The following is a 12,424-nucleotide window of genomic DNA, read 5'->3' on the forward strand; positions in this document are numbered from 1 at the left end:
TAATAGAAAAGCACAAACTTCAGAGGATCTCCCTGCTGAGAGAGATTGCCATCAAGACAGGCATCCAGGTCAGACATCTCTTCATAATACAGCAACCTATGAACTTAAATTAAGTCTCCATACTGCCAATGCTACGTGAAATCACAACATCTGTATCATAGAATACTCAACACACTGCTTTATTTGGTCAAGACATAACAGACGGGACAAAAAATATGGAGAAAAAATACATAAAAATGCTGATCACTGACCATGAGTCAACATTTCTACCCCTTTGCAGAAGCTGACGTGAGGTAATCTAGTTTATTTTTTTGCCACACTTCTGTTCTTTCAAGGTCAAAAAAGATAAGATCTGGATTCAATGTTATCCTACATTTATCCAAGAATATTTTTTTTAAATTACAGAATACATTTTTTAATATCCAAAACATTTAAATTTCAATAACAATTAAATGACAAATACATTTAGATTGTATTAATAGCAATAAGTCGACAGATGATTCTCAGCCAACAAGGCTGATCAACAAGATGATGAAAATGATACTTAGTCGGTAGTAATGAGCCCAGAAAAATATCCCCAACAGCATTTCACCACCATCAGCCTGGTGTTAAAAGGCTAGATGGAGCCATGCTTTCATGTCGTTTACTTTAAATTCTGACCCTACCATCCAAATGTTGCAACGGAAAACGAGATTCATGAAATCAGGCAACATGTTTGAATTATAGCATCCATATCCTGTTCTTTCCTGTTCCTATTAGCCTGAAGCAGTCTTGATATTCTCCTCCGACCTCTGTCATCAGCAAAGCATTTTCACCTACTGAACTGCCGCTTACTGGATATTTTCTCTTTCTCGGACCAAGATCTGTAAACTCTAGAGTTGGTAGGAAAATCCCAGCAGATCAGCACTTTCTGAAATTAACTATGTCATGTTAAAGGTCACTAAAATAACATTTTGCCACCATTATGATGATCTTGCCCACGTCACAGGTTGCTGCCATGTGACTGGCTGATTAGATATTTGTCTTAACGAGCAGCTGAACAGGCATACCTAATGAAGTGGCCAGTGAATGTATTAATGAACAGTGTGGCAGTCTAGGATCTAAAGTTAAGCGACTTAAGAGGCATTTAGAGCTGTTTTTGCATTTATTACATTTATTTAACATTTGTTAAATAGTTTTAATCATAACATTCATGGGTGAAAAGTGAATGTTTTTTTACTTTCGTTTTTCTCTTAAATCCATAATTCTATTTCTTGTGGTTTTACACAAGAAATAGAATATTGACATCAAACTTCAGAGTTTTTGGTGGCTAAAGTTCACAATTTACTGTGCTTAGAGCAGAAAATCAGACCAAAAACCACAAAGTTATTAAATCCAACTTTTAAAGTGCATCTGCTTTCCTCCTCCATTCCCTTTCTCTGTGTTCAGGTGCAGCTGAGGGAATATGTGTTTGAGTCTCGACACAGGCCGGCATTTGGTGAGGAGGACATCGTCAACATGTTTCCCGTGGTCCGGCATCTCAAGCCTACGTCATCGGATGCCACGCGGCTTGTTCAGCAAGCCCAGCTGGCAGTGCAGCAGGGTGAGACATAAGCACAAATATAGACGTAAACAGCATAATATACAGTGTATGTGTTCTTCTTCTTTTTCTTACAATAAAATTAAATGTGGCCCTCGATGTAAAAGGAGTTTGAGATCCCTACATTTTAACATCCTGCAGCAGCAGGAGCTGCTTCCCTCCAAACATCAACACAAACTCTAAATGTCACTAACTAAAAATATCACACATCTGATAGGGGCAAATGTGTGGCGTGGGAAGAAGCGTTAACAGTATGCTTACACAATCAACAGGAAGTTTTAACGCGCTATTTGTTATTTGTTTGCATTTGCATTGCAAGAAAGAAAAATCACTGTTTTAAAAGTAACTTCCTAATGTGCTCTGTGTGTGAGGAAGTTCTCACATGCAAATTGAAAGAGTATAGTTCTTTGTTCCTGTTCATAGTGGCGACACTGACTCTATTTTAATGCCAGTGATACAAGATCCACACTTCTCATTCTGTAATAAAATACATTCTTAATCTAATATGGAGCTTCAGCAGCCAGTCAGTCACAAAAACCAAGCAAATGTCTTTTAATGTTGCACTCACCATAAGTTACCATGGTGATATAGCCAGGTAAAGAGACAGCCACTTTCATACGCCAACTTTAAGCTCTACATGGCTTGCTGAGCCCATCTGGCTTTATAGTGCAGGCCACAGAGCAAGGTAGGTGGATGCTGGACCTCATCACCTATATTGAAATCATCTCAAGAAGGCTTTCCAGCTTATATAAGAAGAGTAAGCAATCAATAACCTGTACAGTCATCTCATCAGTCTACATGTAGACATGTGTGGATGATTTTATGACACATATTAAACATGACCGCATTTATGCTATATGTGCTGTATTGTGCCGCTCAGTTCCTTGTATTTAACACGATCTATGATGCACATTGTCAATACAGATCCTGATAATGGATCTGCTCGAAGGCCAGTCCTCATATGAGGAGCAGATATTCATTTCTGTTTATTTGCTGTGCATTAATAGTATTTTGTGTTTGATTTTAGGGCTCCTCAAGGAATGCTACGACTTGATTAGTCAGGCCCTGACTCTATTCAGCAGTGTGTGTGGGGTCCTGCATGAGGACGTGTGCATGTGCCAGCGCCTCCTCGGACGGCTCAGCTACATCTTGGGAGAAAACGCAGATGTAAATATTCATTATGTTAATTTATACAATGAACCAGTACTTAACTTTCTGAATCAAGCAGACCATAGTTATGTACAGCAATGTTTCCTGTAACGTGTGCATGCATTGCAGGCCCTCAGCCACCAGGAAAAGGCCGTAATGAGTTCTGAGAGACTGCATGGTATAGACCATCCACAGACCATACAAGATTATGTGAGTTTCGTCACTTTTTCATTAATTTACAGACAGTCTTGTTATGTTATTTGTGTTGTCTTCCACCCTAACGATCTCCAGTCCACACATCTTATTAAAATATATATATAGTGATATTTTTCAGTGGCACAATCCCTGATTAGGATACCTAACATCACTATGACTAGAATGAATATAGCAGTTGTGGTGCTCTATTTACAGATCTGCAGTTAAAGAAAAAAAAAAAGGATAGTTTCATTAACATCAGCATCATTTTTGTTTTTGTTTTTCAAGTCTTGACCCTGTGATGTGGATAAAGACACTTATCATGTTTTTTAAAATCCATCTATAGAACCCAAGTTTGCTCATATTGGCCTCACAGTTCTGCAGCTGTTACCGACTGGATCTAGGGATTATTTTTTTCATGTAGAAATTAAAACAAAAACTAGCCAAACGCTTAACTGTATTTATTTAAATATGTCTTTGATATATTATCATTTTGTGCTTCAGACCTTTTTGACCCTCTACTGCTTTGCTGGAGGCCGCCACTTGACCTCTCTACAGCTGCTGTATCGCGCTCGGTACCTCACCCTGCTTGTTAGTGGAGATGATCATCCACAAGTAGCATTACTGGATGTAAGTGAGATCCCACCTGATTTATTTATTTATTGAGCAGGTGACCACATACTTTAAAAGCAAAAAGGCCCAAAAAAAAAAATATTTAAAAAAAAAGTATATTAGCGTGTTTGGTTTGGCAAAGATTTTATGGTGGGTATCTTTCCTGATACCGCTCTCCCCATGTATCCAGGCTTGTGACCGCCACTAGGAGCACACAGGCTTGTGTCCCACCTGTGGTTAGGTTAAGAAGAGAGGTGATGACCAAGAAAGAACACTACAGATGTGACGTTTGTTTTGTGAGTGTTGATGGAGAAGTATAGAGAAGGCCAGAATTAGCTTGACTGTGTCTGTGGCTCTAGAGAAAGCATATTATAGGGTGACAAGAGAGGAAGTGTGGTACTGCATGAGGAAGTCAAAAGTCACAGAGAAGTATGCGAGGGATGGGAAATCAAGACAGTGGTGAGGTGTACAGTAGAAGTGACACATGGGTTCAAAGTGGAGGCTACGTCGGGGATCGGCTCTGAGCTCCTTGTTGACAGTAGTGATGGACAGACTGACAGATGACATCAGGCGGGAGTCTCAATGGACTATAATACTCGCAGATGATATTGTAGATGATCTGTAGTGAGATTAGAAAGCAGGTGGAGGAAAGCCTGGAGAGGTGGAGGTATTTACTGAAGAGACGAATGATGAAAGTTAATAGAAGCAAGACAGAATACATGTGTGTGAATGAGGGGAGGCAAAAAGAAAGGTTAAGACAGTGAAGGTAGATAAGTTTAAATACCTGAGGTCAACTTTTCAAAGGTGGGGCCAATACAGACTGAAGGGGAAGGTTTACAAAATGGTAGTGAGACCTGCTATGATGTACGGTACAGAGACAGCAAAAAGACGAGGTGGAGCTGGAGGTGGCAGAGATAAGGATGCTCAGGTTTCATTGGACGTATATTATATATGAGTACATCAGAGAGACAGCTGCTGTTGAGCTGCTTTTCTAATGTAAAAAAAAAACCCTCTTACCATCAAGATTTTTTTATTTGGACATTCAAAACAGTTGAGGAAAATAAGAACTCCGAAAAGCAGAAAACCTGTTGGTGTGTCAGTGCTCCCAGGCCAGCCAAGAGATGTAAACCCCAGGTCTACCTCAGGGCCTCCTTTCAGTAGGACATGCTTGCCCAGGAGGCATCCTAATCAGATACCCGAACCACCTCAACTGACTCCTTTTGATATTTTAATGAGTGAAATATAAAGTAAAAGTCTGAGAATATGTAACACATTATATAAGAATCACAATATTATGTGACACAGTGGTAGTCTATGTGATATTGCACTGGTTAAAAGGTCAAAGTGGGTCATATCCATGAAATACTCAAGAGTAAGAGCTCATTTGTGCGTTTGTGTCCCTGTTTTGCTCCTCTGTGTTAGAGCATGCTAGGTCTGGTACTTCATGGACTGATGGAGTATGAGCTGTCCCTGAAGTTCCTGCAGAATGCCTTAACTTTAACCTCAAAATACCACGGTGACACATCCCTGAAACACGCAAACAGGTACGTGACACACTTTGTCCTCACGCTCCTTCTTCTTGCATAAAAAACATAGATTCAGTTACAGAAAGTTTGAAAGACAACTGCTGTGATCTTCCTGTTCACATTTGAATTTTCTGTGCAAAAAAATAGCCTTTCCATGTCTTTCTTCTGCACAGTCATCACCTGCTGGCCACTGTGTATGAGAGTAAAGGAGAGTTTCGATCAGCTCTGCACCACGAGAAAGAAGCTTATTCAATATATAAGAGCCAGGTGTGTTTTAGAATAAAGTGTTTTCTGGTGTTATGTCCATGCATTCTGCTCTGGATTTTAACTGTTGCTGAACATGTGTAGGTTGGTGAGAACCATAACAGCACTAAGGAAAGCTCGGAATACCTGAAGAGCCTCACTCAGCAGGCTGTGATCCTTCAGAAAGCCATCAACCAAATATACAGCAACACACCTGGTGCCTGTATTCCACCACCAAAGGTTTGCACAGTTTGGATGTTACGTGAACATACACAGATATGCAGTGCATGCATTTCTGGTTGTGACTGTCTGTTTTTCTCTAGTTTTCCACACCGAACCTTCCCACAATACTCCAGCAGCTCAACCTGACATGTGGAATCATTCTCATCCCCCTCAGGTGATTACTGAAACAGACACAGGATCAAAAGTAGCCACTAATGTCCCAGTTTAACACTCCCTGATTAAAACTGTTCATGTAAATGTGCTTTTCCCTCTCACTGTATATATGTTTTGCCTTTTCCTTTCTAGTGGAAAAGAAATTGACGAGCTCCGGGCTGAGTTTAAAGGAAAAGTAAAAGTGAAAACGGAAGAGCTTGAAAATCAATTGTTAAGTTCTGTGGAGTAGAAACAACAATACTGACTTATGAACTAAAAACACAACCACAATGGGACACCTGCATGATCTGTGAAAGTGACCGTGGACAATGAGCAGCAATGGCGGATGAAAGCGAGGCAAAACAATGCCGTTATTAAACAGGTCACCCAGGTGCACCTGTCTCCTGTTAAAAGAGGACTTTGCTCTGCTGTTGTCAGTAGACATAGATTATCAGTGCCATAATAAAGCTCTTGCCGAACTGTACGGCACTGTACGTGATGGCAAACACGTTCAACTCAGTTCCTTTTTGTCGTGAAAGTAGATAAATAAAAGCAAGAATTGTGCTGCTAGATGAATGGAAAAGCACAGTAAGTTTTACACTGTGTATACAGAGAAAAAAATATATAGCCACAGTGTTTAATATCTCAGATTGTGAAATGGCATGTCGTCTTCTTGCACTACCCTGAGTGTCCACTGGGTTTCACACTTGTGCCATGAGCATTTCTCAGAACAAAGTAGAGTAGATAGGTTCCCATTATGCAGAAGAAATAGATTTTTTTTAAAGTAACTATTTTATAGGCTTATATTAAGTGTGTGTTTTGTATTGTGCGATAGGCCACAGACCTGAAAGTCCAACATTTATGTTACTTGTGTGAATCAAGTAACATTCGAATGAGAATAGGTAGGCTGTGGGCACTTTAATGAATACATTTTATTGTGTGAGACTGATTTAGATGTGTACCACAATTTAGTTGTTATTAATATCATCTTATTTTTTTATTCTTCTATTATATAATAACAGAAAGCTTAAAAATGAGAGGATTAGGCTTTGAGATTGCATTTCTACTTCATAAAAACAGCGACAGTTTTATATATTTTATATATTATTCCATCTGAAAACTATCCGAGTATTTCTGATATAGCTTCCTGTGAGTTGTTTAGTATAAATCAACATCTGTAGAGCCGAAGCATGGCGGTGTAATTTCATCTATTCAAATCAAAACATGGATGCAGCTGACAATAAAAATGACTTATAACGCCATGGTGACTATGGTTTTTTTTTTCATTTAATTTAGAAAAAAAATTAAAGCGTGATATTTAGAGCGTGATATCTGTACGCTGCGCGCCACCATTCATGTGAACGTGCGCGCTCCCGATATCCAACCGCGACCGTTAGCTGGGCCGGGCGAATGCGGTGGTACCAAGAGGAGAAAAATCTGACCGTCCGTGCCGGGTGATGCGAAAAGTCCCATTATCACATCAAAACCAGGGTATTCCGTCGCATGCTCGGGCCAGGAAAGAAGATATGAGAATGAGATTTGCCTTATGGTAAGTTATTAGTTGTAACAAATGTGTATTTTTGTTTTGGCACTTAGTGAGACTTGTTATTTTGACGACGAATTGCCTGCAGTGTCTGCGCTTTCCCGTTCCAACCTCAAAATGGCGGAGAGGCCGAGAGCTAAGCTAAGTGGCAAAAGTTCGCCCGCATAAGATCATCGACTCGGAGGTTGAACGTTGAGACAGTCTCACGGTGAGGTTATTCAACGCCCCCGAGTGTGACTGGGATTTTTAAAAGCAAGTGTCGCGACTCTCGGACTATGCATGACTTGCATCTGGGCGCTTGTTGTGAACCCTCCCTGTAGATCGAGCTAACGTTAGCTACGCCTATGTATGGAAGTTCGGATGAGCTAACGTGGTGTGCTAGCCGGCTAAGCTAACCTGGGTGCTGTCATATTTCTCACGGTCAGCTGCAAAGGATCTGATGCGGCTGGAAAACGCCTAAATTAAGGTTCTGAATTCTGAAAGTTGAAGCCTTTTGTGTTGTCTCGTATTGGGAATATTGGCAATAACATCCCAAACTTGGGGCTCATACCCTCTCCGCCTTCACATATATCGGGTAGCAGTTATTTTTTGTCAAACAAGCGGCTGGATGTTTTAGCTCTTCGTTGGTGTGGACAGACGCCCTTTGTATATTTTGTTATGTTGACGGTGTGGTGATCCAGGAATCCAGCGTGTGGTTATTAGCGGACTTGGTGCACTTGTCGTGCTAAGCTAACGCTAGCTGGAAAGGGCGTTGCTGACGCTGTACTGCAACTTTGCCCTTGTGGCCACAGAGGCTTAGAAAGACGTCACCCTATCCAGATTTTAAAACTCGTCTATGATTTGTAATACATGAAGCAGTCTTGGGACATTTGGTAGTTTTCCTCCATATTTAAACCTGCAGTTTAGGAATTACATTCAGAGTGGAGTCTGATGGAAAAATACTATGCAGATTTAAATAGCTGTGCACAAAACTGTCTTCTAAGCCCAATTTTGCTAATTGAATCATTATTTATTTGTCTACCAGTTGCTATTGCATAACACGGAACGCGAAGGCCAGTGCTTGTTCATTAGACTGTCCATCTTATAGCGTGAAATTATATTTTATATACTAAGGTAAAGGTTCAATTCAGTGCTACATTTATGCATGCATTTCTGATTTGTTTATAATATGTTTGAGATGCCTGCATCTATTAATATGCAGGTTTTTGTTGTAGTTGTTTGGGTATTTCTGGTACCATTTTTAAGATTGTTAAATAGTTTGGATTTTTTATGTCATGGGCTGTGACTGTTGGCAGCACTTTGGTCGTGAGAATAACTTTTAAGCTGAAGTTCTAGACTAATAGAATAAACTTAAATGACATAATTAAGAAAATCTTAAGTATCAGGGCTTGCAAGTGGAATAAAACAGATTGCTTTGTCATGATGTTTGGTTAGTAAGCAAACATTGCTATATGCTTTAGTCTGTGCAAGAAGGGACTTGTTTGGCCTGAAGGTCATCCATAAGGAGGGGCATTGCTCAGCAGTTTGACACGAACAGAGCAAATACTAATGGGTTTGGTTGGTTTTTGTCACCTTTTTGTTTCATTGGGTCTGCATGTAAACATTGTGAAATTATGTCTTATCTAAATAACAAAACAACATATACCCCTCTGTCTAGTCATAAACTCAGTCGAGACACGTGTACCCACAGGCTGTACATTTTATCAAGGAGTTAAAAAGGCATGATTAGTTCTGTTTCTAATCTCTGCCTGTAGGCTCTTTTATTATGGTGTATAACTAATAGCTTAAGTGAAGAACCCAAACCTTTCTGAAAGTCTTTATTTTAAACAAATTTCAAACAAACAAATAAAAAAAAAATGTGATGGTTTAAATTGTCTACAAACCATGCCAAGTCAGATTTTAGGGTCATGCTTTTGATTCAGCTTATCCAGTGTATTTTATTTTCCTGTTTTATAATGTGCAGGGTTTTTTTTTTGGGTTTTTTTTTCCTCTGTCTATACTTTGAAGTTGAAAAAAGGAGGCTTTGGTTGTCTTCCAACACAAAATTACCCAGGATAGAGAATTTAGAGTTTTATTATTCATTGTCAAGCTCCTTTGACTACGATGACCTGGATGACTGAGAACCTTCACAGACATTCATTGTTATAATTTTTTTGTAAATGGTGATTAATTTACTTGGTTGTAAAATAGAATAGATTTTGGTGTGTGAAGTGACGAGAAATAACAGGGAAATGCATAGACGTCTTTTAAGTAGGGCAGCTGAGACGTTGGCCTTAACTGTATGTGGACTAGTCTTGCTCACGTATGTAGTCTCCTTCTGCAAAGTCCTATTTTGAGCCTGTGTAAAATCTTGCCTTATCATTGTAAAGTAGTTTGGTTGATAAGAAGATAGGGAATGTAGGAGTGCCTAGCAGGTTCAGTGAAATTATTCTCATGATTGCATCATTACAATTAGTAATGAATTTCTACACCGCTTAGATAGCGGTGCGATTATATAGTGTTCATTTGACAAGTGCGGTAAGGTCTGGGTCACCTGTGTATGTTGCTTGTTAAACTGAACATAACGCGTATTTGAGTCGGGAGGAGCTGAGGCGTAGCTGACATCACTGCCTGTTATTGTAGTCTTAATGGGGGCTTAGTCATCTTTCACCTTCACGGTTTGAGAGTATTTCATGGCTACATTTGTAGCTCTTGGTGAGAGGCGTGAAGAGCTTTGTGGATAACGATGAGCATCGGGAGCAAGATGGGAGGACATCTGTCCTTTTCACTGACTGCTAAATTGAAAGTGTTCGGTATGCTGTGTACACTCTACTGATCGCCTCATGGATAATGTGCCGATGACACCACGTTGGCTTGTTTCTCCATCTAAAGACATTGGCATTGGTTTAATAATAAAGGTTTAGAGCAATTAAATCACATTGGGCAATATCATAGTATGATTATATTCTTTTTATGTAAATGCACAATCAATTGCTTGCAGAAATCACCAAGTATCTAGAATATAGAAGTGTCATTTCTCAGATATTCTTTAAATCTTCCACAGTCAGTTGCTGGCTGCTGTGACCCATGGCTGCACACCTATGGACAATCACAAGGTTGTTTAATTTGACTTTTCTTTTCAAAGGTTCCTTCTTTCTATAATTGTAAAAAAAAAAAAAAAAAGAATCCTGCACTGTAGGAACTGTGTGTTTTGAAGACAGAAGAAAAGGGACGCTGTCTTTCCCCCTTGTTATTGTAAGCTCAGCCATGAAAAATCAAAATCTTAAATCCTGTGATTATAGGATTGCATAAATGCACTTAACTAATTATTGGGTTGGTTCTTTGAACGCAGACTTATTTGTTTAACCGTCTCACTGAAACAGTTTCAGTTTCATATCTAATCTGAATTGTTCTCTAGCTACTTCTGTGTATCAGACAGTATGAAAAAATGGACCCGCGACCATGAAGTTACCCATTGGTCATTCTGTTATACCTCGAACCAGATCTTGGGAAAAGTGAGGGAGAATAATAGATGGTATAAAAGATGGTCGTATCCACCCACTGAGTTTGGACTACACATTTTGAAGCTTCAGTGTTGGTGCTTTTTCAGCCACCTTATTGGGTTTCTTCAAGCCATAAGTTGACATATTTGAATGAGACTATGAAGTTATTATCCAGTGCTACTGAAGTTGGTTAGCAAGCTGCATTCATAAACTTCATGAATTCACACGTAGAGGCTAGTTAGTGGTAGAAATAGAGGTGTGTCTTAAAAAAATGTTGCATAAACAAATGTTGCATAAACATGTTTCTAATAGCTTAATGATTATGTGAATGTTTACAAATGATACAACACCCGGTTTCTAACTAGAAAATAAGCAGTTATGTTCATACACTAATAAGTGTGTATGGTTTTCCTTTTTTATTTGTTTATATCTTTGTGTAGAAAACTCATTAAAAGAATTTTTGTATTTTATTTTTAAAAAAAAATTTAATTTAAGAGAATGGAAGGTTGCAAACAAACCGCCCCCGCATGAGTTCCTTTTGTCCTAACCTTGTAACTAAACACATTTGCCTCTCAGTGTAATAACTTTATTTATTAACTAGATTTAAAAAGGTGTTTGTGAATTTTATACCGTTCTTCAATTATTATTTATTTGCAATAACTTTTGCCTGTGTGTTCTTTTAAAGTATTTTCTCCTTAATGGTGATGTTCAGAAGTGTCAGGCAGGTGCAGAAGTAACAGAGATTGTCTTGGTTCTGTAATAGATGGAGCATGGTATGTTTGGTCAAATCGCTGTTTTTACACCATGGTGAGAGATGAGATCAGCTAAAATCATTTGCTCTGTCCTGTCATCTCAGTCAGTCATCATGTTTGCAGGCAGGAGAGAGGAGCTCCTTCTAGGATATTACAGGCTAAATGTTTGCAGTGGTTGAATGCTTCCGTTTTAAGCAGATGCTCATCTGTAAAATATAAATATTATTATGAACAGTTTCCAGTGAGGCACCTTGCAGTTTTCATTTATCTTAAGGCGGTCTAAAGGGTGAAGTGGACGAGAACAATGCAGCAGACTGTGACATAAACAAGGGCAACATGCTCTTATGGTCCTCTGTCAGTGTCTGGGGTTAATCCTTTTAGCGACCATCCAGTCTCTTCTTTACATTGCACTGTCAGCTGTATGAAGGACTTGTGGTCTGTGTCACGACTTGAAGTCGTCTGGTCTAGGCCACTAAGGAGCTTAGTGCTATCGTGGCCCCAGGTGCCAGCAGCATTGAAGCTCACTAAGCATGTGTTCATGTTAGCTTCAAAATCACAGAATAGTGAGTGGTTTTTTGTTTTGTTTTTTTGTTTTTAAACACAAGATGCTGACTTACTCTTTTTTTTCAGGGTGGTTATGTGGTTCCAAAATCCAGAGTAATGTTGTAAGCAAGAACAAAGAGAGATGGTGTACATGGTAAAGTCCAGTGTTAACCTGACACAGTAAACATGGCGGTTGGTCTAAAGTGATACCGGTAAGATCAACAGAATCAGCTGCTAATTGTTTTAAAAATTAAACATGGAATAGTTTACAGAAAAGCCTAAACTTCAGTGGTCTTATATTTCTTGTGAATTTAAAAGCATTAAAAGAAAACGACAAGGGTCTGCTAGAGTCACTAGAGTTAGGGCTGCTCAATTAATCGAATTTTAATCACGATTACGATCTGGGCTTTCAACGATCATTAAAA

At 39.2% G+C, this 12,424-nt stretch overlaps 2 protein-coding genes across 4 annotated transcripts in view; both read left to right on the plus strand.

The window, feature by feature from the left end:
* LOC102201022 (clustered mitochondria protein homolog) overlaps window positions 1-6,935 on the plus strand; it is a 20,860-nt gene extending 13,925 nt beyond the window's left edge. Inside the window, exons 21-30 of the mRNA XM_013909468.1 lie at window positions 7-68; window positions 1,429-1,582; window positions 2,607-2,746; window positions 2,858-2,938; window positions 3,428-3,553; window positions 4,958-5,079; window positions 5,235-5,328; window positions 5,410-5,544; window positions 5,628-5,701; window positions 5,833-6,935. Of these exons, the coding sequence (XP_013764922.1) occupies window positions 7-68; window positions 1,429-1,582; window positions 2,607-2,746; window positions 2,858-2,938; window positions 3,428-3,553; window positions 4,958-5,079; window positions 5,235-5,328; window positions 5,410-5,544; window positions 5,628-5,701; window positions 5,833-5,929 (1,085 nt within the window). The 3' untranslated portion in view covers window positions 5,930-6,935. The remainder of the gene's footprint in view (window positions 1-6; window positions 69-1,428; window positions 1,583-2,606; window positions 2,747-2,857; window positions 2,939-3,427; window positions 3,554-4,957; window positions 5,080-5,234; window positions 5,329-5,409; window positions 5,545-5,627; window positions 5,702-5,832) is intronic.
* Window positions 6,936-7,018: 83 nt separating this feature from the next.
* The window catches only part of pafah1b1b (platelet-activating factor acetylhydrolase 1b, regulatory subunit 1b), a 15,070-nt gene continuing 9,664 nt past the window's right edge, over window positions 7,019-12,424 (plus strand). The window contains exon 1 of one of the 3 annotated variants that reach the window (XM_005727897.1): window positions 7,019-7,228. The gene's annotated coding sequence lies outside the window, so the exon portion shown is untranslated. Of the gene's footprint in view, window positions 7,229-7,321; window positions 7,431-12,109; window positions 12,212-12,424 lie in introns of those variants that run through there. The other 2 variants (XM_005727899.1, XM_005727898.1) reach the window with 2 other exon arrangements.

This window comes from Pundamilia nyererei, unplaced genomic scaffold (assembly GCF_000239375.1).
Source record: "Pundamilia nyererei isolate P.nyererei 1_Seehausen unplaced genomic scaffold, PunNye1.0 scaffold00026, whole genome shotgun sequence".
Taxonomy (NCBI): Eukaryota; Metazoa; Chordata; class Actinopteri; order Cichliformes; family Cichlidae; genus Pundamilia; species Pundamilia nyererei.